The 26,038-nt window shown below is 55.1% G+C and overlaps 2 protein-coding genes across 12 annotated transcripts; both read left to right on the forward strand.

The window, feature by feature from the left end:
- The first annotated feature begins 1,982 nt into the window (after positions 1-1,982).
- On the forward strand, positions 1,983-21,417 carry ZDHHC1 (zDHHC palmitoyltransferase 1). 8 transcript variants are annotated; one of them, XM_019755760.2, is made up of 12 exons: positions 1,983-2,263; positions 8,050-8,096; positions 9,442-9,684; positions 14,510-14,685; positions 16,198-16,299; positions 16,659-16,783; positions 16,883-17,041; positions 17,292-17,404; positions 20,203-20,285; positions 20,533-20,626; positions 20,764-20,842; positions 20,949-21,417. In XM_019755760.2, the coding sequence occupies exons 3-12, from the start codon at positions 9,442-9,444 to the stop codon at positions 21,233-21,235; spliced, it is 1,461 nt and encodes a 486-aa protein (XP_019611319.1). In that variant the 5' UTR covers positions 1,983-2,263; positions 8,050-8,096; the 3' UTR covers positions 21,236-21,417. The 8 variants fall into 8 exon arrangements, with proteins under 8 accessions (XP_019611319.1, XP_074170834.1, XP_074170836.1 ...); XM_074314733.1 differs by having other exon boundaries at positions 1,989-2,263; positions 20,952-21,417; XM_019755742.2 differs by having other exon boundaries at positions 2,014-2,263; positions 9,408-9,684.
- Positions 21,418-22,270: 853 nt separating this feature from the next.
- Positions 22,271-26,038, forward strand: TPPP3 (tubulin polymerization promoting protein family member 3). Of its 4 annotated transcripts, XM_074314738.1 has the most exons (5): positions 22,290-22,403; positions 22,756-22,812; positions 24,912-25,105; positions 25,221-25,374; positions 25,491-26,038. In XM_074314738.1, the coding sequence occupies exons 3-5, from the start codon at positions 24,918-24,920 to the stop codon at positions 25,677-25,679; spliced, it is 531 nt and encodes a 176-aa protein (XP_074170839.1). In that variant the 5' UTR covers positions 22,290-22,403; positions 22,756-22,812; positions 24,912-24,917; the 3' UTR covers positions 25,680-26,038. The 4 variants fall into 4 exon arrangements, with proteins under 4 accessions (XP_019611349.1, XP_074170838.1, XP_074170839.1 ...); XM_019755790.2 differs by lacking the exon at positions 22,756-22,812 and having other exon boundaries at positions 22,271-22,403; XM_074314737.1 differs by lacking the exon at positions 22,756-22,812 and having other exon boundaries at positions 22,275-22,413.

Here is a 26,038-nt window from a genome sequence, read left to right on the forward strand (position 1 = left end):
CTGAAGCCACCTGCATTCCTTGGCTCATGGCTTCTTTCTCCAGTTTCAAAATCAGCAGTGTAATACCTCAAATTTCTCTGAACTTTGCTTTCATCATCATGTCTCCTTGTCCCCATGTCACTCTGACCCTCCTGCCTCCCTCTTCTATGGGCCCTTGTGATTACATTGAGCCTACACGTATAATCTTCCATCTCAAGATCCTTAACTTAACCGTATCTGCCAAGTCCCTTCTGCCATGCAAGGTAACGTAGTCATAGGTCCCAGAGATCTGGATGTGGACCTCTTTGGGGGCTGTTATTTTGGGGGCCTAATTTGTTAAAGCGGGGCTACTACCCACTTTAACAAATTAAGAGAAAGAATGCTCAATCTGGCAGCTAGGGTGAGGACGGACTGGATGCACGTATGCTGATGTTAGGAAGACCAGAGAGGAGGCTGCTGCAGAGTCCGCAGGGAAGGTGCTGGTGGTCTGGGCTAAAGCGGAGTGGGAAGGACGGACACAAAACGTGTTTCAGAGGGAGGATGGCCTGGTCCTGGAAACTGTTGGGGTTAGATGAGCAAGACTGGGTAGATGGTAGTGCCCGTTTGAGGGCCCAAGGGGAGGAGCAGGTTTGTGGCAAGGACAAAGAGGGCATGTGTTGCATCGCCATAGCCATGTGATGTTCAGGAGAGGTGCCCGGGGAGAAGGTGTGCCCGGGGAGAAGGTGGGCCCAGGGTCTAGATGCCTGAGTCTCTTGGGTCCCTCCTCTCCCTGTGGGCATACATAGACTCATTCTCCACCTTGACTTCTGGGTCACCATCTCTGTTTAACCCTAAGTTCTCCAATTCCAGATAAGAGTTTAGGAACTATCTTGTATTTCCGAGGCCAGAGTAGCATTAATATTTATTCTACATCAAATTTATCAATTCCTGGAAATGAGACTTTACATAATACAGAGATAAAGTTGCTTGCACAAGACTCACAACTGGCATGCGACAGAGCAGGAGTTGTTATGTTGCTTTGTGTGCTTGTGAGCATACATTTTAGAGATGGGGGTATTTTCTGTCCAGTCCATTCTGAACAGACAACCAGCCAGCTACTCACCATTTTAGGGCCTTAGTGATAAGGGTAGGACAGCTGGCAGAAGATAAAGCCTCCTCCTCTCTTTTAAGAAAGACTGCGCTCATGGGAGAGTCCATTCTGAGAGTCCCCAAGGAGAAGGGAAGAGGGAGCTTTCAGGGAAGCCAGGTCCACAGGGAGGTTCCCCAGGACAGGAAAGAGAAGAGAGTCTGCAGGCCCTGGAACAACAGGCATGGCCCCACAGAGCCTAAACCTGAATGTCCTTGTGGATGGGACAATGGCTATGGCCTCGGTGCCTCAGAGAGGACCCATGACCAGAGGGCACTTCTCAAACTGTTGCTGTAGAACATCCTGGTTCTTGGAATAACTTGGGTAACAGTTCAGTGGAGACCGAGATTGATTTGTCCACCAGCTTGGAAGATGGCGGCTCACGGTAGGATTTATGCTTGATTGAAAGGAAATAAAGAAAGGTGATATTTTGCGCTACATATTTTAAGCTCTTATACTTCACACTTTACATTAGGGGGCACCTGCACATTTGTGTATTTATTTGTCTAGCTGTCTTCCCCTTAGCCTGGAATCTCCCGAAAGAGCAGGGATCTCCTGGTTGTTCCCCCACGGAATGTCCAGTGCACAACACACACTCTCATTACAGTGTGCAGGGCTCTCCCTGAGAGTGGTGGTCTCGGGAGAAACTGGAGGGGGTGATTTAGAGCACGTTAGGATTTCGAGAAGACAAGCTGTGAATCTGGATGGCGGGGGAGCGAATTTTCTAGGAGAAAAGTTGTAAAAGAAAGGGAAATGGGCCAGCTGAGGCGTCAGGGGGTCCTTGGCCAGCCCCACCTCGGCCGGGGAGCCCGCGCGCAGAGACGCAGCGCGGTTTGGCCGCTGTGGGGCGCCGTAGCCCGCGCCGTTGCCAGGGAACGGGTCCAGCGCCGGAGGAGGCCCAGCCCGCCGCTGCCTGGCACCGCTGTAACAGCCCGCCAGCTCCAGCCGAAGCTCGAAGGCTCGCCGGCCTAATCTCCGCCGCGCGGCCCGGGATGGGGCCCGGCTCCGGAGTGCGCCGCTGCCCGGTCCCGGGGGCCTTCTTTACCGCAAGGGACTGAAGCACGGCCGCCCTGGGGAGGGTGGACGGCCAGGCGCGGGGGGGTGAACCGCTGGGTGACCTTGGCAGGGCCCATCTGGTTCGGCCACCACGACGCTCAGGTGAGGAGCCCCCGCCGCTGTTCTCACCTTGAAGCCTGGCGTGAGCCACCGGGTTCCGGCTGCCGCCGCCCAGCCGGGTTCTCCGCTCTCCTGGGCAGGGAGCCTGGAGCCTGGGCTCCAGGGGGTCGGGCAGAGCGCGGGGCTTCCTTCTCATATTCATCAGGTTCACAGATCTGCATTGAGCCTTCACTGTGTGCCAGGAGCGGGGCCTCCAAACAGAAGCGGCCGGTCTCCAGAACCCACAGAGTGTTAAGGGGACCTAGGCGGGGTGGGCGTGGGGACAGGCGCCAGATACACGACTAAAGTAATTTCAGATGGGGATAAGAGCTTTGGAGAGGAAATAGAGGGAGGTGGTCAGGTAGGGTCTGCTGTCAAAGGGGACTGAAGCTAAGACCTGAAGGTTGAAAAGGAGCCAGCATTGTGAACAGGGGAAGGGTGTTTCTGGAAGAGGGGGAAGCAAATGCAAAGGTCTGGAGGCAGCAAAATACAATTAAGGAACAGAAAGGGTGAGGGAGCCTTGATGGATATGGTGGGAGTTTCACCTTTATCCTAGCAGGAAGAGGAAACCATTGAAGAGTTTTCATGAGTTTCAAGTTTTGAAAAGCTCACCTCTGGCTGCTGTGGACAGCGTGGTAGTGACAGCGTACACCCGGAAGTCCGTTGAGGGTCATCCCAGTTCTGCTAGTCTAGCTGTGCCTCCTAGATGAATTTACTTAGTCTCTCTGAGCCTCAGTGTCCTCATCTGTGAAACAGGGGTGTTGTTCTGTATGTTGTTTATTAGAGAGAAAGTGAGGGGCCCTCCATCTGTGAGACCAATGGCTGGAGAAGTCTTTGAGAACAGTAGGAAACGATAGGACCTAACTCCGAAAGTTGTGAGGGTTTAATAAATGAATTCTGTCGAAGCACTTATAGCGGTGCCTTGCACAGGAGAAGTGTTCTCTAAATGCTAGTGATGGTTATTATTATTGAAAAACTGTAGGGGAACAGTGATGGAGGCTTGGATTAGGGTGATGGCATCAGAGATGGTAAGAAGTGGCTTAACTTCCCTTATTGAAGGAGAGCTGGGTTTCGAAATGGGTGAAGGGTGGTCCCTGCTTTTGTGGAACTGGTGGTCCGCTGTGGGAGATGAGTTTGTAAACAGATAATCACCATGAGATGGAATAAAAGCAACATTGGTGCTTAATTAGCCAGTTTTTTTTTTCTTTTATGTTTCTTACTTTGTTCTGTCATAACTTTGTTCTGTCATAACTTTGTTCTTAATGACTGTTTCATGGTGGGTGTTCCTCAGGGTTTGCTCCCACAATCATGTGAATTGAATTCCTGCTTAAAATCAAGAAACCTTGCCTCAGCTCTTTGGTCTTGTTTCTGCTCCAGGTTGCTCCCTCCTTATTGTCCCCTTTCCTTGGCTGAACTTGAATCCCAAACAGTTTGCTATGGTGGCTTCAGGAGGAGAATGGCACAGAAAATGTTTGCAGACTACATCAACTCAGGAACGACTGAGGTTTCAAGCTTTTCTTGCCCTGGCATCAGACCTCTGCATGTTGTTTATGGGAGGAGCCCAGCCGCATCTGAGACCAACAACTGGAGAGGTCTATGAGAACAGCTTGAAATTCAGTTTGTTTTCTGCGAGTTGTGATGTGTATCTCTTAGCCAAACTGTAGTCACTTCCCAGAATGTTAAGGCCAGAGGCTTCTCTGGCACCTGTGGGGGATTTTAATAAACAAAGTACTTGCCCCTAAAAGTTCTTTTTAAAATGACTTTTTGCACTGTAAAATAGTGTGTACTATGGAGCATTTTCTTTCCAGCCCTCTTCTAGGTGGTTAAATTGGGCATCAGTTAAATCTTGGTGAGAATTATTTTAAAAGCAGATCCTGGGAAACAGTGGATAACTTATTTGGAAATATCCATAGACAGTCAGTCTCATGGCAACCAGAAATCCTCTAGACCAAAGAAAAGACGGTTGGGAGCAAAACCTTCCTGTGGTTTAACCTTCCCTTTGGGTTTGGGAGTCATGAGGAGCTGAAGTGGACCTTGGCCATGGACTGGAACGAGGTCCTGCCCAGCAACTCCTCTCTTGTGCTGGCTGGTTGTCTGATTCTGGCTTGGACAAGACCTCCAACAGCTCGTAGGGAGCTCTGTGGCTCTTCCTTGCAGATCTGCAGCTGAACGAGTCAGAAGTGCTTTTGAGAGTGAGAAAGCATTGAACTAAACCCGAGCACTCTTGTTGCATGGTTGTTAAGCAAGAGTTCCTTGTTTGTCTGGCGTGATCAGGGCGCTGGGTCACATAAGCATGTTTGGTCCACATGGCAGCCCAGTGGAACCAGGAGGGCGAGAGGTGATGCCGCTTAATTATTTATTATTTGACATAATTTTTTTCCCAAAAAAATTACATGCAGTACATGCACAAGGTAAAACAATTTTTCAAACACTACCAAGGAGTACACAGTAAAAGCAAATCTCTCTCACCCATAACAACTAGATCTCCTTTCCAAAGGCTGCCCCGTGTTTGCTTTCTTGTATTTCCTTCTAGAGAGAATCTGTGCATATAGGAACACAGGTGTCTGCCCATTCGCCTTTGTTTTTACTCACTAGATAGCACTCTCTACAACCTTTGAACATCTTGCTTTTCCATTTAACTTTCATTTCCTCCCTCGTTGTTTTTGATGTATAGCATTCTAGTGTGTGGATGTGCCATAGTTTGTTTATATTGTTTTTTGTCCTTTATTATTACAAACAAGATGGCAATGTATCTTTGTGTATTTTGTGAGTATATGTATAAGATAAATACCTCGAAATGAAATGTGCGTCTAAGGGTATATGTGTTCTAAAGCTTGGCAGACATTGCCAAGTTGCTTTCCAGCTAACTTTTTTGAAAGATAAGTAAAGGAGAGACCCAAAGAGATGGCACTGTTGATTTGCCCCCCTCCCCCGGGTTCTTCAATCTGTCAGCGGCAGTGCAGGAACCAGAACCAGCCTTTGTCTCTGAGCCAACTCTCATCCCTGGCTCCAACCTGCCTCTCGCTGTTGGTGGCTCAGGTCCCCGGGCCTTTCATGCCCCTACTGAGCCCTGTCACCTCTCCTCTGACCCCCTCAGTTTACTCTCCCAGTTCTGTGGCCTCTCTCCACAAATCCTCTTCAGTAATTGAGTTGATTTTTCCCCGAAATCCTCAACCTTCTTGCAGGAATCCAGGGACACCTACAAGCCTCTCCAGGGCTGGTACTTTTCACCTCAGTCTGGTTCTTTTGACAGTACATGCATGAATCTCAGAACCACATTCCTAAATATTTTTTTGGTAAGAGCTGAGGTGGGCAAGAGGGAAGTGGATCAGTCATGCAATTATTCTATAGTTCATAATGATAACTTAAAACGTTAAGATTTCTCTCATTTAAATTAAGGTAGCCTAACATTATTTTGAAAGTGCTATTTTAGGCTTTAGCAAGTCAACATTAACACGAACAGATTATTGTCATCGTGGCAATGGCCTTCACCTTGTTGGGACAAGGGAGGGGCCGGTATAGCCCTTCCAGTCAGCCTCAGAAACCAGGTGGATCCTTACTTACCAAGGAAGCAGCTACCTTTTGCTCTACCACTCCAGGGGGCCTCTTCCCTCTGTCTCTGCCAGCTCAACTCTGGTTTGTACTGTGGCAGCAGAAGGTACACGAAGAATCTTTTATGACGGCCCACACGTATCCCTCAGCCCACCAAAGGTTCAGCTGGGGGCCTTGGGTAGACGGGAGAGCTTGTGGGCTTGACCTCCACCTCCCTCCCAACTTCTCCCAAAGCACTGGGCTGCTGCTGTGCGGTCACCTTCCCACAGGCCCTATCTCCTCCTGCTCGTGCCCACCACCCCACTGTGACTAAGAAAGCTTCCAAAACCCCCATTGCTCTTCTGTCACTCACCTGCTTTAAACTTCCCGTGACTCCCTGTGGCTTCCTCACCTGTCTTCTTAGGATCCCTGTGATCTACTTCCTCAGCTCCACCCTGCCTCCCCTAGCCCCCAACCCCATCCAGGCGGTGTTCTGTCACACGAAATGGTTGGCCCTTTCAAGGACATCACCCACTCACTACCTGTTGTCTGTCTGCATCTGTCTGGCCCCCAGAAAGTAAGACTCTGAGGGCAGGGGCCTGTGTTTACATCCTCATCTGTGTTTACATCCTCAGTGCACACAGGGCGTTGGGTCCCAATAAGCGCTGACTGGGCCAAGCTGTGCGTGCACATGCTGAGCGCATTGTCCAGGAGCAGAGCTGCATGTCTTTGAATCTGGTCTCCTGGAGAAGTGCTGAGCGGGGAGGGACAGCCAGGGAAGTCCTGGGGCTGCTGATAGCGCTGGATCCCATCTCTGCTTGAGGCCCCATCTGGGATTCTCTGACCTCCCCGTCCTTGTAATCAAAATCTTTTGGGCTAAAAGAATTTGTGATCAGCAACTCTGCCAGAGCAAATGTCATCAGTTAAGAGTTGGCTGGCCCAGGCTTTGGCGCAGGTGGCATGCTGCAGGGGACTTAGCTCTAACAGCACCATCCCCTCATCCATGGTCTCACGCAGTGGCACCTCTCTGAGCCAAGGGTACCCTGGTTTGGAGTCAGAGTCACCCCCAAGGCTGTTTGTGTGGGCTTCTGGCTTCAGATGGTGACTCCTCTCACCTCAGGTATCTGGGCTGCAGCAGCACTGGGGGTGCCGTGGCCACTGCCAGCCCACTCTGGGCCGTGGGGACATGACAGCCATGTACCTCTGCTTCTCTCTTTAGAAGCTCCCTCAAGGTGTAGGGCTATTCAGGGGTGAGGAGGGCAAATGGAAAGCCAGAACTTAGGGATCCCCATTCGTAGGTTCCCTTCAGAGCCATTGCTCTGACGATGAGTCATGCGAGAAGCATGTGCAAACCACAGGGATTTGCCCCCTACGCTGGGCAGGACCAGCCAGCTCAACTGTATTCACAGGGCTTGAACCGGTGACCTTTGACTATTTCCAAAAGTCAAGGACAAAGATTTGCTACTTCTGGGGACATTCAAAATAAAGTGATGCCAGCTTCTTGGTCACCTTTGTCACTTTTGATCAAAGGTGAGAAGGTTAGAATGGTGTTCAAGTGGCCCAGCTCTTATAACAAGGCGTTCCATGGGTCCACTGATGTAAGAAAGCAACTTCAACCAACCCCATCACTTTGGACGTAAACCTCATAGAATATCAGATGCAGTAGCTTCAGTATGGAGATTTGAGGACAACCCAGAGGGCTATTTTAAGGGTAATTATGACGTCTGTTATTTAGGGAGCGTTTATGTGTCAAGGCTTTACCTACAGTGTCACTGAGGTATACACAACCCTAGGTAGGCACCCCTACCCCCGTGTTTTAGATGAAGAAACTTGGGCCACTCAGCTAGCAAGTGCAGAGCCAGGACTTGAACCTAGATCTGTGTCCTCCAAAGCTGGGGCTCTTTTTTCACCTTTCACTGCTTCTTATTGAAGACAAAGCACATGACCAAAGGATTCCCACTGAGTCCCTGGGAGAAAACTAAGGTCACTTCATTGAGCTTTGAGATGAGGCTACTCAGAGGTGATTTCAGATGTGCCAGGCTTGGCTTACAGGAGGCCCTGAGCCTTGGGCTGGATGAAAGGCAGAGTGGCTAAGTGCACTTGTCCAGCAGTCAGTGGGCAATGGGAACCGGGCAGGGGAGACATGGGTACGTGGTGCATGTGCGGATTGAAGACCGGGCACAGTGGGTGGGCCAAATGGCTTCAGCTGGACCAGGATTCCACACCATTGACCATGTCCACATTTCCTTTTATTTCAGATGTTGTCAAGTCAGCAAACATTTATTGAGCACCTACTATATACAAGGTATGTTTTGGGTGCATGGGGGGAACAGAAGTGAATGAAGCACAGCACATTTGCTGCCCTTAGGGGAAGCTGGTATTTGTAACAGGGGACAGACAGGGGGATGGCAGAAATATTCCAAATGGCATAGTGACTTGCTCAGTAAAGACTGAACGTGAGGAACCCAACTCCATGTGGGGTACCCCTGTATGAGGAGGTGCTTGCAGTGGGCTCTGAAGGTCAAGTCACGTTTTGTTGGACTGATAAGTGATGAAGGCATTCCAGGCAGATGTGCCAAGGCGGGTCTCCCATACCCTTTGGCTTAGTCAGACTCCCTGGCCCATGGGCATGGGCTCCTGGAAGGAGAGTCTAGCTGCCAGGGTTTTGTCTGCAGCCTGGCCTTTCCACCAAGAGCTCCAAGTTGGGCTGTCTCCCCAAGTATGGTACTACCTGCGCAGGCTCTGGTCCCACCTCTAGCCCGGAAGATGCTGGCGGTGGGGCTCTTCCTGTAATGCCTGCCCTGTATGTAACTTTGGCCACTAGGCCAGCTCTTAGGCCTAAGGATGGCTGGGGTAGGGGACTGCTGCCATCTGGTGGTTGACTCTGGCCGAGGCCTGGCCTTCCCCGAACTCCGTCAAGTCAGTCAAAGGGCATCAGCCCACCTTTTTGTTCTCAGTGCATGAGGCCCAGATTTTACTTAGAGAAACACAGTCATTTCTGCTGCGGAGGGAACCAAAGAGGAATCCTGCCCTCTTCTTGTGTACTGGCTCCTCCCCAGCCAAGAAGCCTCAGCCTGAGGTATAGGGGAGACTATTCAGGGCCCCCTCAGTCTTAAAGGGATTCTGTGCTCGCTGAGGGGCAGAGGCCAGGTCAACATTCTGGGCAATCCCAATCCCGCTCTCTGTTTCCCTTAGCAAATGTAAGGGGCCCTCTCTGACACTTGCATTTGGGCCGCAGGACAGAGGTGACTAATCCTAAGAGAATCAGCATGTGTTCTCATCTCTCTGGCCCCAACCTTATATTGTTACCAGATGAGAACATGTCTTATTGGGTTTAATTTTGATGGCTGTGGAGATGGAACACTTTGAGTAACAAGCAGCCATTCTGTGTCCTGAAGGAACCCTGGACCCTCCTGCCTTGTACTGACTAGAGCTGGCTCTGGGGATTTGAGACGAGCACTCCATTACCACTCTCTCCCACTGTCCAACTTCATCATGCTAGGGCCCCGGTTCCCCTGCAGAGTAGCTGGGAGGTGGCTTTGTAGCCCAGCCTGCTTCCCCCGGCTGAAACCTTGCTGCAGGCATGGGCTCTGGGCTGCAGCCCAGGCCTCCTCAGTCTAATACTCTCTCTACTTTTTGTCCCTCTGGAGATGAACATCTGCAACAAGCCCTCCAACAAGACAGCCCCTGAGAAGAGTGTGTGGACAGCACCCACACAGGCCAGCGGGCCCTCCCTGGAGCTGCAGGGCCAGCGGTCTCGCCGGAATGGGTGGAGCTGGCCCCCTCACCCGCTCCAGATTGTGGCCTGGCTGCTGTACCTCTTCTTCGCTGTGATTGGCTTTGGGGTCCTTGTTCCCCTCCTGCCTCACCACTGGGTGCCCGCTGGCTATGCTGTATCCTTGGGAAAGTGTGGGGCTAGTGCATGGAATTATGGGAGCAGTGGGTGAAAGACATGGCAGAGGCCTGAAGCTGTGCTCCAGAGCCTCAGAGAGCACAGGCAGGCTCTGTCTCTTCTCTGGGGGGCCAGCTGCTTACCTGCCTGGCCTCAACCCCCCTTTGACCCCTCCACCTGATGAGGTAAGCTGACAGGCCTCAAGTACGTTGGAGAATTTAAAGCCCCACAAAGATGGGAACTTCATCAACTAAGGTACTGCAGGAGCGATTACAGAGGACAGCCTGGACGTTCTCTTTTTTTTTTTTTTTTTAATTGGGGAAGGGGAACAGGACTTTATTGGGGAACAGTGTGTACTTCCAGGACTTTTTTCCAAGTTAAGTTGTTGTCCTTTCAATCTCAGTTGTGGAGGGTGCGTTCAGCTTCAAGTTGTTGTTCTTTCAGTCTTAGTTGTGGAGGGTGCAGCTCAGCTCCAGGTCCAGTTGCCATTTTCTAGTTGCAGGGGGCACAGCCCACCATCCCTTGCGGGAGTCGAACCGGCAACCTTGTGGTTGAGAGGATGCGCTCCAACCAACTGAGCCATCCGGAGCTCAGCGGCAGCTCAGCTCAAGGTGCTGTGTTCAATTTTAGTTGCAGGGGGCGCTGCCCACCATCCCTTGTGGGAGTCGAGGAATTGAACTGGCAACCTTGTGGTTGAGAGCCCACTGGCCCATGTGGGAATCGAACCGGCAGCCTTAGGAGTTAGGAGCACGGAGCTCTAACCGCCTGAGCCACCGGGCCGGCCCAGGACGTTCTCTTTAAGCTGATTGTGTCTAGAACTCAACAGAGGATAAGTTAGAGAGTAATTATTCCATTTACGGAAGAATTTTTCACTTTTCAAAAAGAGTCATGGTAGAATTCTTTTACATAGCAAGTTTCCTGGTACATTTAAGATGTGATTTTATTTATGGAAGGATTATTATGCCCTAACCAGGACTGTTTAGGATTTTGTAAATCAGGCTCTCTTAGCATTGAGGTTGGACTGACTAGAGGAGGGATAAAGATGTCCTGGAGGCTTCTGGGAACAGTGACAAACTCGAACTTGCGTGAGCCTAATGGCATGACTGTCCCAGCCCTGGCCATAACCCTTAGGAGCAGAGAATGTGGCTACAAGGCTGGGAGGTTGGAGTATAGCAGGTGCCATGTGCTCGTGTGCAGAGGGTGCCCATGCGAGTGGGCCGTGGCGTGTATGCTTCATGGAGATGAGTCCTGGGCCTCTTGGAGAGGAGGGCGAGGATGAGCTGAAGGAGGTTAGCAGGGATGCACTTAAATGCCTCGGACACAGAGTTAGCAGCGGAGCTTGGTCTCAGCTCAGCCCTTTTAGGGCTGTATAAGGCTGAGCAGCTTCTGCCAGCTCCCTGGGTCTCAGCCTCCTCCTCTGTGTGATGGAAGAGTCCTGCCTGCTTCCCAGGATGGGGACGCAGAGCACACAAGAATGTGTGTGCGCACCAGAATGCATGGGCCACATGTATGAGCATGCTCTCTTGAGAAACCACAAAGCCCTGGGCTGGTGAGTGACAAGGGCAGGTGTGTGAAGGACTCTAGAAAAGGTTGCCATCCTCAGACACCAGCAGTGTCATGGGGGCGCTTCCTGATTCATTAGGGCCCAGCGCCCAGTCATCAGCTCTGTAAGTAGAAAAGTAGACTTTCCCTGAGGTGACCAACAGGCCTTAGTCAGGGCTATCAACTGGAATGCTTCCTGGAATATTCCTCTCCTGCTCTAGAATGGGCACACTCTTCACTCAGGATTCCCTGGGTTTCTACCGTCAGGGTACCTGGGAAGCCAGCTTAATAACCTTGTGGCTTGGAGCAAGTAGAATCAGAGCAAATAACAATAAACAAGAGTAACGAGCATTTATTGAGCACTTATATGTGCCAGGCACTGTGCCAATCCCTGTACATGGATTATCTCATTCGATCCTCATAATCTGTAAAGAGGGTAGGCTCCCACTCTACTAAGGAAGATATTGGGGCTCAGAGAGATTAAGTGACTTCCTGAGGTCACACAGCTGGTACCCAGTGAGGCCAGAAGAGCTATTCAGGCAGGCCCACTCTGAGACAGTGCGATGGTTTGAGGGTTTTTCCTCTCCGCATTTATTGCTTTGGGCAATGCGGAGGCTCACAGAACCACCCAGTCTGGCACCCCCATTTCCAGGCCTGGACGGTTCTCCTTCCATCAAAGCCACCTTCCTTCTGTAGGCCCTGAGAAATGAGATAGGGTAATGGTGTGTACCAAGTACCTACCTTGGCTTGGAACTGGGCTGGGACCTCAGGTTGCAAAGATGAGCAAGGGGTGCTCGGCCTCCCCCTGGAGGAAAGCCTTGCAGATTGGAGAATGTCACATGGTATGTATGTGACAATGTCATGTGGGGCTAGGGGCTCATACAGCAGACTGTGGGTGCAGGAAATGAGCATCTAGAACAACGTCACCACAGGCCCAGCTGTACACCCCTCCTCCACAGATCCCCTCCTCCCCTGTGCCCAACCTGCCTCTCCACGTACTCTTGACTCCGCCCCTTTCCTTCATCACCTTTATCTAGTCAGTCATCAAACTGAATAGCTATCGAGTTTGCCCTCTTTTCTCCCCACTGCCATCTGCTTCTCTTACCTAGAGGACCGTTGCATTTCCAAGCCAGTCTCCCCACACATGCTGTCACTCTGGCCGGTCCGTCTGTGTTCCTGCAGCCTGAGTGCCCCTTCAAAAAACAAATCTGATAAAGTCGCTCCCCAGCTTAACACCCTCTGATGACTTTTTCCTACCTTAAGGAATGAGGTTAAGATGCTCAAGGCTCTCCAGTTCTGGCCTCTGCCCATCTCCCCAGCCTCTTCTTATATTATTTCCTCTGTTGCGACAACAACATGGCCCATGGGTCTCTGCCTGGAAGCCCCTTACCTCTCTTTCCATCCCAACACTCAACTAAATCAGAAGTCAAGAACTGACAGCACATAAGCCAGTTTGGACTACATATTTTTTTTGTTTTAATTGAGGGATAATTAACATACAAAATGGACAGATCTTAAGTGTTCCTTTGGCAATGGGATTTAAAAATTATTTCCTTGTCAACATTTAAAAAATGAGAGCCCTCACATAAAAATCCAGATTTCTGGTTCCTTTTGAAAAGCCGGAATTTGGTGATGTCGGCCCTCGTTCTTGCATAAGCTGAGCTGGAACCACCCCTCTGCTTGCTCCCAGTAAGCAGCCAGGCCCTCTTTCCTCTTTACCTGCCAGCTCCCTATTACCGTTCCTCTCCAAGTCTCAGCTGAGGTGATACATCCTCAGGGAAGCTTTCTGGATCCCTTCAGACTAGATGAGGTCACACAAACTCATAGTCCCATGAACTTTCTTCATTGTAATCCAGCCATTATATGATTAACATCTGTGTTTCCCACAAGACTGTAGGCTCCTTGGGGCTAGGGACCAAGTCTGTCTTTCTCCTGCCATCTTCCTCAGTGTCTGGTGTAGAGAAAGACCTCAGTAAACAGTTGAATGCATGAAGTGTTGGAGCAGGCAGGTGACTAAGTGTTTGTCCACTTTTAGTGTGTCTGAAGAGAAGCTGGAATGGTGAGGAGCAGTGGTTGGTGATACCAGAGCAGTTTGGGAGGAGCCAAAGGCCTCGGCACTGAGCTGAAGAGTAAACTCTAGCTTGAGAGCTACTGCGAGCCAGTGTAGGAGTGTGAGCAGGCGAGGCTTTCAGTTTAAGCTCTTCAAAGCTCACTTTGGGACCAAGCAAAGGGCAGACTCAAGGGGACCCAGACGGAAAGAGCAGAGTCGGGAGACTATGGAATAACTCAGCAAGAGGTGAAGGCCTGACTCATAGCCAGGGCCACTGAGAGGTTTGGATGGGCCACAGATTGTCTCCTTCAGCTATGGTTCAGCACATTAGGGCAGAGCCTGGCTCATGCAGACGTGTAGGGAGATTTGGCTCCTGGGAGGAGAAGGAAGGGAGAAAAGGAAATTGGACAGCGGATGGATGGAGGCTGAATGATGGAGGGATGATGTCTGCCTGGTTAGTAAGACGATGGCTGGGTGGAGGGTGGATGGCTCTCTGGGTGGAATCTTTTGGTAAATTTTTACACATTCAAACTTTGCCACGAGTTGTCAGCATACTTGTCTCCGGCATTTGGCCCAATCACTAAGCATATACTTGTAAGTCCTGGAAGAGCTGTATTTCCGCTCCAGGAATTAGCCATGCTGTCCCTGGTCAGGTGCTGAGTGTGTCCGGCCATCCTACATGCTCAGCCGCAGGGCTCCAAGCACCTGGACTCCACGTCAGGAAGGCGGTGGGTATATGAGGCCCTGTCTGCAAGTGATTCTCCATGTGGCCTGGCTACTGGGAGAGGATGGCGCTTCCCTCTCAGAGCTGACTTCCTGTGAAAGCAAGACAAACAAGCTTAGAACTTATATTTTTGTATCCCTTAACCTTAGCTGATGGCCTCTTTAAGTCTCACTTCACTATTTAAACTATGAAACCAGATTGGCTTTGGAGGTCAGACCATGTCAGGCCTGGAGCAGGGAGGCCAGGCCCTGTGGTTGGGTCCCCTGGCAGCAGCAGGCACTTGCTGGCTTGTGAGCTCTATGACCAGGCGGCCCCTCTCCTGTACCTGGGGCGTGGGTGTTGCTGACGAGGTCTGACAAGGAAGCTCTCGGGTCCTGGCAATAGGAAGTGGCACAGACTAGGAGTCTGTGTGAGGGAGTCACTTGGAGGTGGAGAGCAGTTCTCTCAGCGCGGGAAGCAGGGGTGGGGCTCCCAGCCAGCATGTGGAGAGTCTTTAACCTGCGGGACCAGTGCGTGGGCGCCATCTTTGCCGGCCATCTCGTGGTGCACCTGACTGCTGTCTCCATCGACCCCGCAGATGCCAATGTGCGCGGCAAGAGCTATGCAGGGCCCCTGCCCATCTTCAACCGTAGCCAACACGCACATGTCATTGAAGACCTGCACTGCAACTTATGCGACGTGGATGTGTGAGTGTGTGTAGGCTGAGTGTGCGTGTGGGCGAGGAGCATGCCCGGGCAACTACCAGGGGGAGCTCAAGGCAGAGAGGGGCGTGCCCGTGGCGTTACAGCGCATGTTTTACAAAGTCAAGAATCTGGATGGAGTGACAGAGAATTGGATGAAGGAGAAGGTGACAGGAAACAGAGATGAGGGCAGCATTTCCCACCGTTAAAACAGGAAACATTTGGCACTGCCACAAACATTTCTAATGACTGACTCTGCCGGTCACCCCTCCCCCCCAATCTCACAAGCATTCCCAGAGAGGGTCAGGGGGGAGTTAATTCTTGAGTGCCTGCTGTGTGCCAAGTGCTTATGCGCAGCTACCCTGCAAGGTGGGCAGCATCTTTCTCACCTCACAGAGGAGGAAGAGCCCAAAGCTCTTTGGGCAGCAGAGCCAGGTTCACCACCAGCCTGCCTGGTCCCTGAGGCGATACTGTTACCTTTGTGTACCCATGAGGACTCAGGCACAGAGAGGCCAAGTGACTCGCCCCGGGTCACACTGCTAGTGGGGAGAAGAATCAGAAAGTGCGATGCCCCTTGGCTGGTCCAGACAGCCTCCTTAGGCCCCACCCAGCCTCAGGTAGGGAGGGGGTGTGGTCCAAGGCCAGCCTCACACTTCTAATCTGAAGTCCCAGGCAGCCTGTTGAGGGGTCTGTCCACAGAACAGAGAGAGAGCCCAGGGCATTAAGATGCTGAGGATTTCAGCAGCAGACTGTCCTTTCCCTCATAGGCACCAGTCAGTGCATTGTTCCTCAGTGGGTGCCCATTTCAGTTGCTGCCCATTTCAGGGGTCCTCCCTGTTCTCAGGAAGGGGCCGCACCCCACTTTTCCTCACTCCTTTGGGGTTCCCTGGTCCCTCCCGGGGCTGGTAGACTCGCTTGCATTTCTAATGGCTTCACCTTATCTACGGTGAATTGCATTGATGTTCACCGAGATGTCAGCTTCCTTTGGCTCCCTTTGGATGAGCTCAGACAGACTGAGGTTTCCTGGGAAAATGCCAGTAAAATTCCCGTAGAATTTTACAGGGAAATAGGCACTCAAAAAATAGAGATGCCAGGGAGTGCAATGCAAGCCCTGGGCCTGGCAGCCTTGCTCTCCTGCTTCCTGGCCCACACCTGCATCGTCTCCTGGCTCGGCGCAGGGGTCCTTGCTTGGAAAGGAAGACCCATTGCCGTTTCACACCACCATCACCTGGTGCGCAGTCCCAGAGTGGGACACTATAATGTCCCCTACTTCTCCCGCCTCCGGGGTCCCCAGCTCTTCAGAAGCACTGCCTCCTCCGGGTGCCCCGCCGCGCAGTGCCGCCAGAGGGCGCGCACGCTCCCCGTCGCCAAGCGCGGTGCCGCGGATGCACCCGGTGGGTAACCCGCTCCAGGCCCAGCGCTATGGTCCCTCCGCGGACTCCCGCCGCTGCAGCCAGGCCGGGTGGCGAAGGGGAGGACGAGCCGGCCGATTGCGCTGTGCTCCCTCCTATCCCGCAGGAGCGCTCGCTCCAAGCACTGTAGTGCCTGCAACAAGTGCGTGTGCGGCTTCGACCACCACTGCAAGTGGCTCAACAACTGCGTGGGCGAGAGGAACTACCGGTGAGAGTGGGCCCGGGCCACACGGGTGCCTGGGGGTGCACGGGTCTGAATGTGAGAGCTGGGACCTTGAAGCTGCGCAGGGGGCGGGGAGGGGGGTGTTTGGAGGACCTGGGCACTTGCCGTGTTCTGCTCTGAGGGTGATGCTCTTGATGGCTGCCTCCTGCTGGACCAGGGACAGGTGGGGACCTATGGCGTGGCTTCCGGTCTTCACCGTTGCCCTAAGCCTTTGGCTTTTTGAGGAGTTTGAGCTGTGGCGTCAGAGGCCTGGCTCTCCAACCCGACCATGGGTCTTTTTGAGCTCTGGGCCCTTACCCAGCCGGAGCACCTGGGTGCTGACAGCTGCCCATGGCTGGGCCCAGGCTCTTTCTACACAGTGTGGCATCTGCTTTACTGGGTGTCCTGCTCCTCGTGCTGGTGGCCACTTATGTCTTCGTGGAGTTCTTTGTCAACCCCATGCGGCTGCGTACCAACCACCACTTTGAAGGTCTGTCTGGGCCCCAGGCCTATTCCCACCCATTAACCCTGGGCCTGTTCTGGTCACTAGTCACAGCAGCAGCTGAGCACAGTCTCCCTGCCTTTGCAGTCCTGAAGAATCACACGGATGTGTGGTTTGTGTTCCTGCCTGCTGCCCCTGTGGAGACCCAGGCTCCTGCTATCCTGGCCCTGGCTGCCCTACTCATCCTTCTGGGCCTGCTCTCCACAGCCCTGCTTGGCCACCTACTCTGCTTCCACATTTATCTCAGTAAGTGCCCCCACCTACACCTGCCTTGCAGGGGATAGGGGTCATTAGGCAGCAGGGAGGTACCCAGTTGGGCTGTAGAGCCCTGAAGCCATGCCCCTTCCCACTGCTGGCTCTCTATGGTGGCCTGGTCTCACTCCATGGCTTAGTGTTTATTGGGACAGTCGTTTCAGCCTGAGACTGGGTGCCCTCCCTCATCTTCTGAATTCCAGGGCCCCTTTCCACTGCACTGAGTCTTCTCTCACCCCCTCAGTGTGGCACAAGCTCACTACTTATGAATACATCGTGCAGCATCGTCCGCCACAGGAGGCAACGGAGGCCCACAGGCAGCTTGAGTCATGCCCCCCCAAGATGCGGCCCATTCAGGTACAGAAGTGGCCCAAAAGGCTGAGGGGCTGAGAGATGGGGCCTGGGTGTGGGAGGGGTGGTAGGCTGTGCCGCAAGCTACCAATGATGAGACAAGGCAAGGGAAAGCAGGCCTGGAACAGTAGCTGGGCTGGGGGTGCTGGGGGGGCAGCAGAGGTGAGGCCATGCCTGTACTGAGCACATGCCAGCCTGCTTAAGCATGAGCACAGTGTGAAGGAGCCCTGCATTTCCCGGACCCCATGTCCAGGCTCATCCAGGCTCCAAGCACATGGTGCAGGGTGTGAAAATGGGAGCCTGGAAGTAGGCAGGTTGGAGCTGCAGGAGAAGAGAGGGATGGACCAGAGAATGCGTCACCAGTTTTTTTCTCCTCCTATGACTCTGAGCCCTTATACCCCTTACCCTGTTTAAGCCTTAAAACAGCCCATGAGGCAGGTAATGTTGCCTTACCCATGTTGCTGAGGAGCATACTGAGGGCAAGAAAGGTTAAACAGAAGCTGGTTCTGGGAAGAGTTAAGGTCTCTACACTCAGAAGCAGGAACCCTTCAGCCCAGGATAGGGCTTGGCCAGTCCAGCTGCTGACCAGCCTATCCCTATTCCCACGCCCCATGGCTTCCTGAGGTCAGCAGCTGGGGGTGGGGGTGGTCCAGTCCTCAGAACCCCCAGGGACTAGAAGGCAGGGGGCCCAGGCAGGCCCTTGCTGGGAAGGCTGAGCCCTGGATCCCAAGTCCTCATAGCAACTGGACACAAACACAGGCTAGTGGGCGGGTTGGGGAGGGCTTGGGACCCTGCCTCTCCTGTTCTCACTGCCAGGGGTGGGCCAGGCTGCCAGGCCTGGGGGAGTGCTAGCTGTTGGTGGAGACTCCCCTGCCACATCACCGTGTACCTGCCCTGGTGCTGGGCACTGACCCCATGTAAGCACAGTGGCAGCCATCCTGGGGCGTGGGCATCGTCCTCGCCCCCACTTCACAGGATTCTGAGGTCCAGAGAGGTAGGAAGGAGACTTTCTCAAGCTGCATAGTTGGTGCCCATTGAGGCAGGGCTGGCTCTGGGATGCCCAGACTCGAGAGCTCTGGGCCCCTGCCCTGTAGTCACTGCCTGCCTAGGCTTTGGGGCCAGATGTGCCAGCAGCAAGGACATTTCATATCATCTGCAAATGACCTGAGGGAGACCTACCTAGGAGGAGGGGCGTGCAGAAGAGAGAGCTGAGGCTGAGAGGTGCCACAGTACCATTCAGGAGTGTGCAGATATTGAAGGTCTCTGAAGGAGGATCCTAGGGACAGCCGTAATGAGGGGAGGGGGGTTTTCAGTGGGGACACCCTGGTAACACCGTCAGACTTCCCCAGCTGGCTAGGGCCTGGCTCCTGTCCCATCCTAGCCCCTCAGGCTTCTGGCACTGTCTTCTACTGCTGCCAGTGCCCACCAGAATGCACCAGAATAGGCTTTTCCCTTTCTGCTGGGCCCTGGAGGGGTGCTGGGTCCACACTGGGGAAAGGAAAAAATGTGGGGGGAGGACTACGTTGAGGTCCCAGTCCTTATGACTGGTCTCTGACCCCTTCCTCTTTCCCAGAGCTCCTCTGCTCAGGCTTGGCAATCCCACACTTCTCCTCAAAGGGCCAGCCTGGGCAGAGGTTGGGCACAGGGCGTGCTGGGCTTCAATCTCTGCATTTGTGTAGCTAGCCTGTGGCCAGCTGGGCTCTGTCCCCTAGATTTGCCAGGGCCCCAGGCAGCCACCCCACCCCCACCCTGAGCAGGAATGCGGGAGGGGCCCCACTCTGGAGCCGTTGCCCCCAAACATAGGCTTGTTTTAGAGACGGCGTTTGCTGTTACATTGTCGTTTCTGCATTAGTCAGGACGCTTGCGTCTCCATGGAAACGGCTGCCGAGCGGGCGACAGCTGTCCTGGTGCCCTTCCCCTCACCCCCGCCCTCTCAGTGGGGGCGGGGCCTCATCATCCTGGCTCCTCCCCACATCCTCGGCGCAAACGCCTTCCCGCGCTGCTGGCTTTTTCCTGGCTTTTGTTTCCGCACCTGCAACCCTCCTGGGTGTAGCTGGAGGGCGTCCTGCGTGCTGGGGTGCAGGCCTTAGGCCACTCCTGCGACATCCCGGCCTCAGGCCCTTTAGCTGTCAGGGGTTGGGTCTGAGAATCCCAGGGTCGCTGTTAGGATCAGCGACTAAACAACTCCATGAGCCTGGTCTCCAGTGGGGCTGGGGTGCTGTTTTGTCCACCGCCCCTTGCCTTCCCTTTTAGGGTAGGGGTGGGGGAGACCGAGCATGGCCCTCACCCCAGCAGCTGATGTTGAGGCTGGGACTGTTGAGGATTCAGCTCGGTGGGAACCCTCATCATGCACACAGCCTCGTTTGCACACCTGGCCTGTGAACGGCTGTGGCGTGTCCCAGCGAGGGAAAAAAAAAAATTGGTTCAGAGACTGGTGCCTTGGGAGGGGCCAGCTCCAAGGGCCTCTTCCCCACTACCCCACTAGGCCAGAGCAGCTCTAGACTAGGTGACTTGGACCCATGAGGTCGGGTCTTCCTGGAAGAGGTGGAGTTTGACTGGATGAAGTGAGGAGATCCCTGGGGATAGAGTGAGGTCCAGAAATGGGTGTTTTAAGCCTCATCCTGTAGAGGGGTTTTCCCAGCAAAGCTGGAAAGCCTGGAGGACAGCCCTAGATCTCTGCATGCAGACCTCCCAGAGTCCATTGAGGGGGTGAAGGTTGTGTCCAGAACTGGGTGGGCTCAGGACTCTGAAGGCCCTGGATCCATACCTGGCCACCCAGCCTCCCTGATCCCTACCTTCCCCAGGAGATGGAGTTCTACATGCGGTCCTTCAGCCATGTGCGCCCAGCGCCCCCCGGCCAGGCCAGGTCTGCTGCAGTGAATGCCAAGTGAGTGTGATCTGGGCATAGTTAGCTGGGCATCTCCCATTGGCATGGCAGGGCCATCTGAGCTGGGAGAAAGGGGGTAGACCAAGAACAAGGCACATGTCTGCGTCCAGCCCCATCTGGTCTTGTACAGATTAATGCCCCTCTACTGTCTGCTAGGAAGGGAGGCTTGTTTACTTGAGGACCTCCAGCTGGGTGGGATCTGAGGGACCACCTGCATCCAGCGCTTACCCTCCCACTTCCCCCTCAGTCCCTCCGGGTTCCTTGCCACTGGCAGCCAAGTGGAGCCTCCACCGCCCTCCTCCCCAGAGACTCTGGCTCTGCCCCCTGGGACCCGACCCCAGGTAGGGGTACCGTGCTGGGCTTCCACCCCTGGTGGAAGGGGATGGGAAAGAAGCCGCTACCCTGCCCCACTCTTTTGTTGCTTCTGGCGATGTGGGGTTTGGGGAAGGGGTACTCAAGCTCCCGACTGTCTCTGCAGAAAAAGAGGAAGCGGCGTGTGTATAAGGTGCCGACCTCTGGGACCTTGGACCTTGAGGCCCCGCTGCCCAGGCTGCCGGGTGAGAGCCCTTCGTGACTGGATCCTACACTGGGAGTTCCGAGGGAAGGAAAAGTAGGGGCCCGAGCGAGTCGCAGCCCCTAGCCTCACGTTCCCCACTACCCCAGCAGGACCCCGGGCCCCAGGCCGCGGCTCCAGCTCGTCGTCGGATTCCTCGGGCTCCAGCCCGGTTCACGCCGCTGGCCCTGCAGGCGCCTACCACTCGGCGTCAGCCGAATCCATGGACGAGATTCCTGTGGCTCAGACACGCCTGGGCAGCGCCGCTCTGGCCGCCCCCGGGGTCAGGGGCCCAGAGCCCGGGCTGGCGCTGCAGGCTCGGGTGCCCGCCGTTTTCGTGAGCCCGAGCAGCGGCGAGCCCGGGGCGCGAGGCGGCCCGGAGGCCGATCTGGCTTAGCTGGCCGAGAGGCAGAAGGGCCTTGGAGGAGCGGCCGGCCCGACTCTCTATGCAACACCTCCACCCTCGCGAACCGAGTGCACTTTAGGAGCCCCTACGGCCGGCGGGATCGCCCCCCTCGCCACGACTCAGCAATACCCACCCATCGGCCATGATGCTCCAATAAACTTCTTTTTAATGCCGTTGCGGACTCAACTGCATACTTTCTTAACGGCAAGGGTCATGGGCTCTCCTTGTGTCGGACCATTGCCAGTCAGCCTAGGGGCAGATGGTGGGGTGGCCACTCATATTGTCTTGTGGAGGTAAACGGGGACCTGAGGCTCAGGTACAGGGCTCCCGGTTAGGAAAGATCCCAGAAGGCTGCCGGGAGGAGGTTATTTTTCTTGATGGAGTTTGCACTTGGTGACATGAGGGGAAGCAGGCTTTGGGCTCCGGAGGCAGCAGAGGGAGCAGAGACCCGTAGGTTCAGGATCGCCATCAGATGTACCAGGATTCTGGGGCTTGGCACTCGTGATTCACTCATTGTCCCCTCCCGCCCCTAGTGGTCCGGAGTTGTGACTTGGGGATACCACATGTTCAGTGGAGAGCTGTTGTCTTGAGCCAGCTCTAGACCCCTCTGCCCGCTGTCACTGAGGGAAGGGACCTTCCCACACCTCTGCCCATCTCTTCTCCTTCCCGCTTCCTCTTCCCTCCCAGACTGCCTTCGACTGCTGCTTTGGGAAACTGATCTCTCCCGGAGGCGGGGGCTTTGGGTGGAGCCCAGGATGGGGGGCTTTTATCCTGCTAAGGGGCCATCCGAGGACATGCAGAACTGCAGAGGGCTAGTCTCCCCGGCCGCCAAGGCCGCGGAGCTGCCCCAGGAACGACCGGAGGAGGCTGTCAAGGCAGCTCCGCCCCGAAGGATCGCGGAGCGCCGATAGGGTGGGGTCCGGTGGGTGGAGCCAGCGTGACCTTGGTCACTCTCTCTCCGAGACAGCCCCAGGGGTGGGACTCGCCGTCTCTATGGAGACCGAGAAACAGGGGATAATACAGCGGAGCCGCCGGGGCTGCAGTCCTGCCCCGGAGCCGGCAGGGAGCGGAGCTGCGGAGCCGCCTGGTCTCCCGCGTCCGTGGGTCCATTCTTGGGTCCTTCTGTCCATCGAACGCGCACTGCTGGAGCAGCCACAAGGTAGAAGTCGGTAGGAAACCCGGGCGCCGACCACCCTAATCAGTATCCTGCACGATAAGGAAGGGGTGGGGGGGGGAGCGGCCTGAAAGGGGTCCCAACCCCGGATGGTACGGAGATGAGGACGCCAGCTGAGCGGCCCTGCCCGGGGCCCAAGCGCCCCACCCCCCACCCCCACCCCCACCTCCTTGTCCGGCTGATTGATGACTCCAGCTGTCCCAGCGGCAGCAAGCGGGTGGCCCCAGTTCCCGGGTGTGGCCGCTGCATCCATGGCCTGCAGACCCCTGGGACTACAGCCTGCGACCTGGCTTCACTTGATAAGCCCCAAGATTACCAAGAATCCATCTTCCCACAGGCAGGAGTGAGCGCTGGATTCAGGAGCCTGCCAGTCTCCTGGGACAAGCATCCTGTGGCATGAAAGCTTCCCTAGACTTTACCCTCTGTGAACCAAGTGCTGGGTCTCTGGATCCCTGGTGGGAGGGTGCAGTGTAGGGAGAGGGTAGTGCAGTGTGGACTGGGGTTGTGGGCCCACAGTCACTGCAATGGAGGATCTGTAGGTGTTCCCAGTCCCAGAAACTGCAATTTAGGAATGGGTGATTGTGGTCACTGGCCAGCGGTAGTGGAAGAGGGGTAAGGCCCAGGCCCAGGCCCAGGTCACTGGAGGCTCTGTATAAAAGGCAGAGGTAGAAGATGGTTGCTGAAGACATGGCAAAGTGTGGTCAGGAGACTGTAGTGGCGCTTAGGGGGTTCTCAGCACAGGGTGGTTTCTACCTAATGGTGGTCTTCACCTGGGAATCGTGAAATGTGTGTGAGTGTGGACACTGGGGGGCTTCAGTGCAGGACTGAGTGTGGGTGTGGGTATGAGGGTGTGGTCAGGGCTGTGGCTGTGTGGATGGAGGCCGCTGCAGTGCAGGGCTGAGGGCGTGGCCAGGGGACTGCAGTGGGGGCGTGGAGGGACCCTTCAGTGCAGGGCTGAGGGCGTGGCCAGGGGACTGCAGTGGGGGCGTGGAGGGACCCTTCAGTGCAGGGCTGAGGGCGTGGCCAGGGGACTGTAGTGGGGGCTTGGAGGGACCCTTCAGTGCAGGGCTGAGGGCGTGGCCAGGGGACTGCAGTGGGGGCGTGGAGGGACCCTTCAGTGCAGGGCTGAGGGCGTGGCCAGGGGACTGTAGTGGGGGCGTGGAGGGACCCTTCAGTGCAGGGCTGAGGGCATTATTGAGGGAGTCTTAATACAGGGCTGTTAGTTCATGTTGGGGGTAGATGCTGAAGGAGTGAATGATCCAGGCGCTCAGTCTCAGCACTGTGGGTGTGGTCAGGAGATTGCATGGGGTTGGGGGGGCACTTCAGTGCAGGGCTGAGGGTGTGGCCAGGGGGAATGAGGCTGAGGGTAGGAGGGCCAGGTGCCTACAGCTGTAGAAGTGAGGACTGGTGTGGGGGAGCTCAGTGTGGCCACGGGACCTCCATGGAAGGCGTTGGGGTGTGTGCTTTGGTGCAGGGCGGAGGTGTGGGGATCGCAGGACCAAGGCCACAGCCCCACTCACCAACATGCCTCTGGGGGCTCATAACTCTACAACCCCCACCCTAGGCGAGCCCTCCAATCTCCTGCTCCTCTTCAACTCCACACACTGTGAGGTTACAGCCCCAATGGGTGGCAAGGGGCCAGGAAGCCACGGTTGTGCCCCAGGCACTGGGAGTGTTGGTGTGCCCCACCCCTGGGCCCCTGTTGGCCAGCCCAGCCCAGCCCAGCAGCACTGGGAGCTTCTCCCTGAGCCGCCCTCACACCATCCTGCCCTTAGCAACATTCTCCAAGCAGCACCACCCTCCCTTAGCAACCGTCTCCAGGCTTCACAAACTGTGGCCAGGCCAGCCCCAGGCTCCCGCTCCCATCATGTTTTTGTTTAACAGCAAATAGTAACAAGGTCCTGGCTGAGCCAGCTGCACCCCTGCCTAGGGCATGCATCCCTGCCTGTGCTCTGGCTCCTTTCTCAGCCTGGGCTGGGTCTTGCTGGGTTCTCATGACCCTGACAAAGACAGTCCTTACTAAATACCTGCCCAACTAGCAGCCTAGCCTGGCCCTGACCCAGCTTGGCATGGAACTCCCAGGGAGGGAGGCCGGCTCTGCCACCCTCATTTCCACCCAAGCAGGCCTTGTGCCAGAGCCAGACAAAGCCATGGCCCCAGCTGCTACCCTCACAGTCTTTCTGGACAGTGCCACTCTGTTCCCAGCCTGGTGTGAGCATCATGATTTCAGCTTCTGAACTCCACTCCAAGCCAGGGCTGCCATTAAGCAACAGGATCTTTCCTCTTGGGGCTCTTCCTCGGGGCTCGGGGGTCCAGGGAGACACTGAGTGCTGGCCCCTCTCCCCAGGCAGCTCCAGCTCCAGCTCTGAGGGTATGTTGCCTAAGTGCCCACAACTCAGACCTTGCAGGTTTTTAGGTAGAGGCACTGATGGTCTGTGCCTTGGGGCGGGGAGGGGCAGCTTGGCTGGAAGTGACTCAGGTGGGTCCCTACAGGGTGGCATGGCAACGAGCACAGATGTGGCTGGGCTGGAAGAGAGCTTCCGCAAGTTTGCCATCCATGGTGACCCCAAGGCCAGTGGGCAAGAGATGAATGGCAAGAACTGGGCCAAGCTGTGCAAGGACTGCAAAGTGACGGACGGAAAGGCTGTGACAGCGACGGATGTCGACATTGTCTTCTCCAAAGTCAAGTGAGCCTCAGGCTGTCCCTGCTTCTGATGTTCCCAGAAGGTGGAGAATTGGGGGGCTGGAAGCAGGAAGGACATGGAGAGGGGGGAAAACTCATGGTACCCACATACCTGGCAGGGGGAAGTCTACTCGGGTCATCAACTATGAGGAGTTCAAGAAGGCCCTAGAAGAGCTGGCAGCTAAGAGATTCAAGGGGAAGAGCAAGGAGGAGGCCTTCGATGCCATCTGCCAGCTGATAGCAGGCAAGGAACCCGCCAATGTGGGCGTCACCGTAAGTGCCCTCCTGGTCTCAGGCAGCCGCTGAGGGGGATGTGGGGAACCTCAGCTGGGGGTGGGCTGGGTTGCGCTCCCTAACCAGCTACTCCTGGGGGAACTCTATCCAAACAGAAAGCAAAAGCAGTGGGTGCTGTGGAACGGCTGACCGACACCAGCAAGTACACTGGCTCCCACAAGGAGCGCTTCGACGAGAGCGGCAAGGGCAAGGGCATTGCTGGGCGTCAGGACATCCTGGATGACAGCGGCTATGTGAGTGCCTACAAGCATGCAGGCACCTATGATACCAAGGTGAAGAAGTGAGGCCTGGGAAGGCCCCCAGCGCGGCTGCCCCCACCAGAGGCTCAGGCCTGGGCCTGAGGGGCATGTGGAGCAAGAGAGCCCAGTCCCCTCCCTGCTGGACCTGCCACCCAGAGCTTCCTGCCCAGCCCTACGGGGCCAGTCCACCAGGCCTCTGACCCAGACTGCCCTGCGTCCCCTTCCCCTTCCTCTTTTCTCCACGACTTCTGTCACTCTGAGGAGAATCTGTGCCTATGGCCTCACGGCTCTAACCTAGCCCCGGGCATGGCTAACCCTTGCCTGCTTGCCTCATATTTAAGCTGCTGCTCTGGCCAAGTGCCTAATTCTTACCCAGACCTCAATAAAGAAACCTTTTGTATCAA

This window comes from Rhinolophus sinicus, linkage group LG11 (genome assembly GCF_036562045.2).
Source record: "Rhinolophus sinicus isolate RSC01 linkage group LG11, ASM3656204v1, whole genome shotgun sequence".
Classification (NCBI taxonomy): domain Eukaryota; kingdom Metazoa; phylum Chordata; class Mammalia; order Chiroptera; family Rhinolophidae; genus Rhinolophus; species Rhinolophus sinicus.

Coding starts and splice junctions, on each gene's coding strand:
- ZDHHC1 (XM_019755742.2), top strand. CDS start 8,050: ATGTTGTCAAGTCAGCAAACATTTATTGAGCACCTACTATATACAAG. Junction 14,686..16,197: donor AACTTATGCGACGTGGATGT/GTGAGTGTGTGT, acceptor CCTATCCCGCAG/GAGCGCTCGCTCCAAGCACT. Junction 16,300..16,658: donor GTGGGCGAGAGGAACTACCG/GTGAGAGTGGGC, acceptor GGCTGGGCCCAG/GCTCTTTCTACACAGTGTGG.
- TPPP3 (XM_019755790.2), top strand. CDS start 24,918: ATGGCAACGAGCACAGATGTGGCTGGGCTGGAAGAGAGCTTCCGCAAG. Junction 25,106..25,220: donor ATTGTCTTCTCCAAAGTCAA/GTGAGCCTCAGG, acceptor CATACCTGGCAG/GGGGAAGTCTACTCGGGTCA. Junction 25,375..25,490: donor CCGCCAATGTGGGCGTCACC/GTAAGTGCCCTC, acceptor CTATCCAAACAG/AAAGCAAAAGCAGTGGGTGC.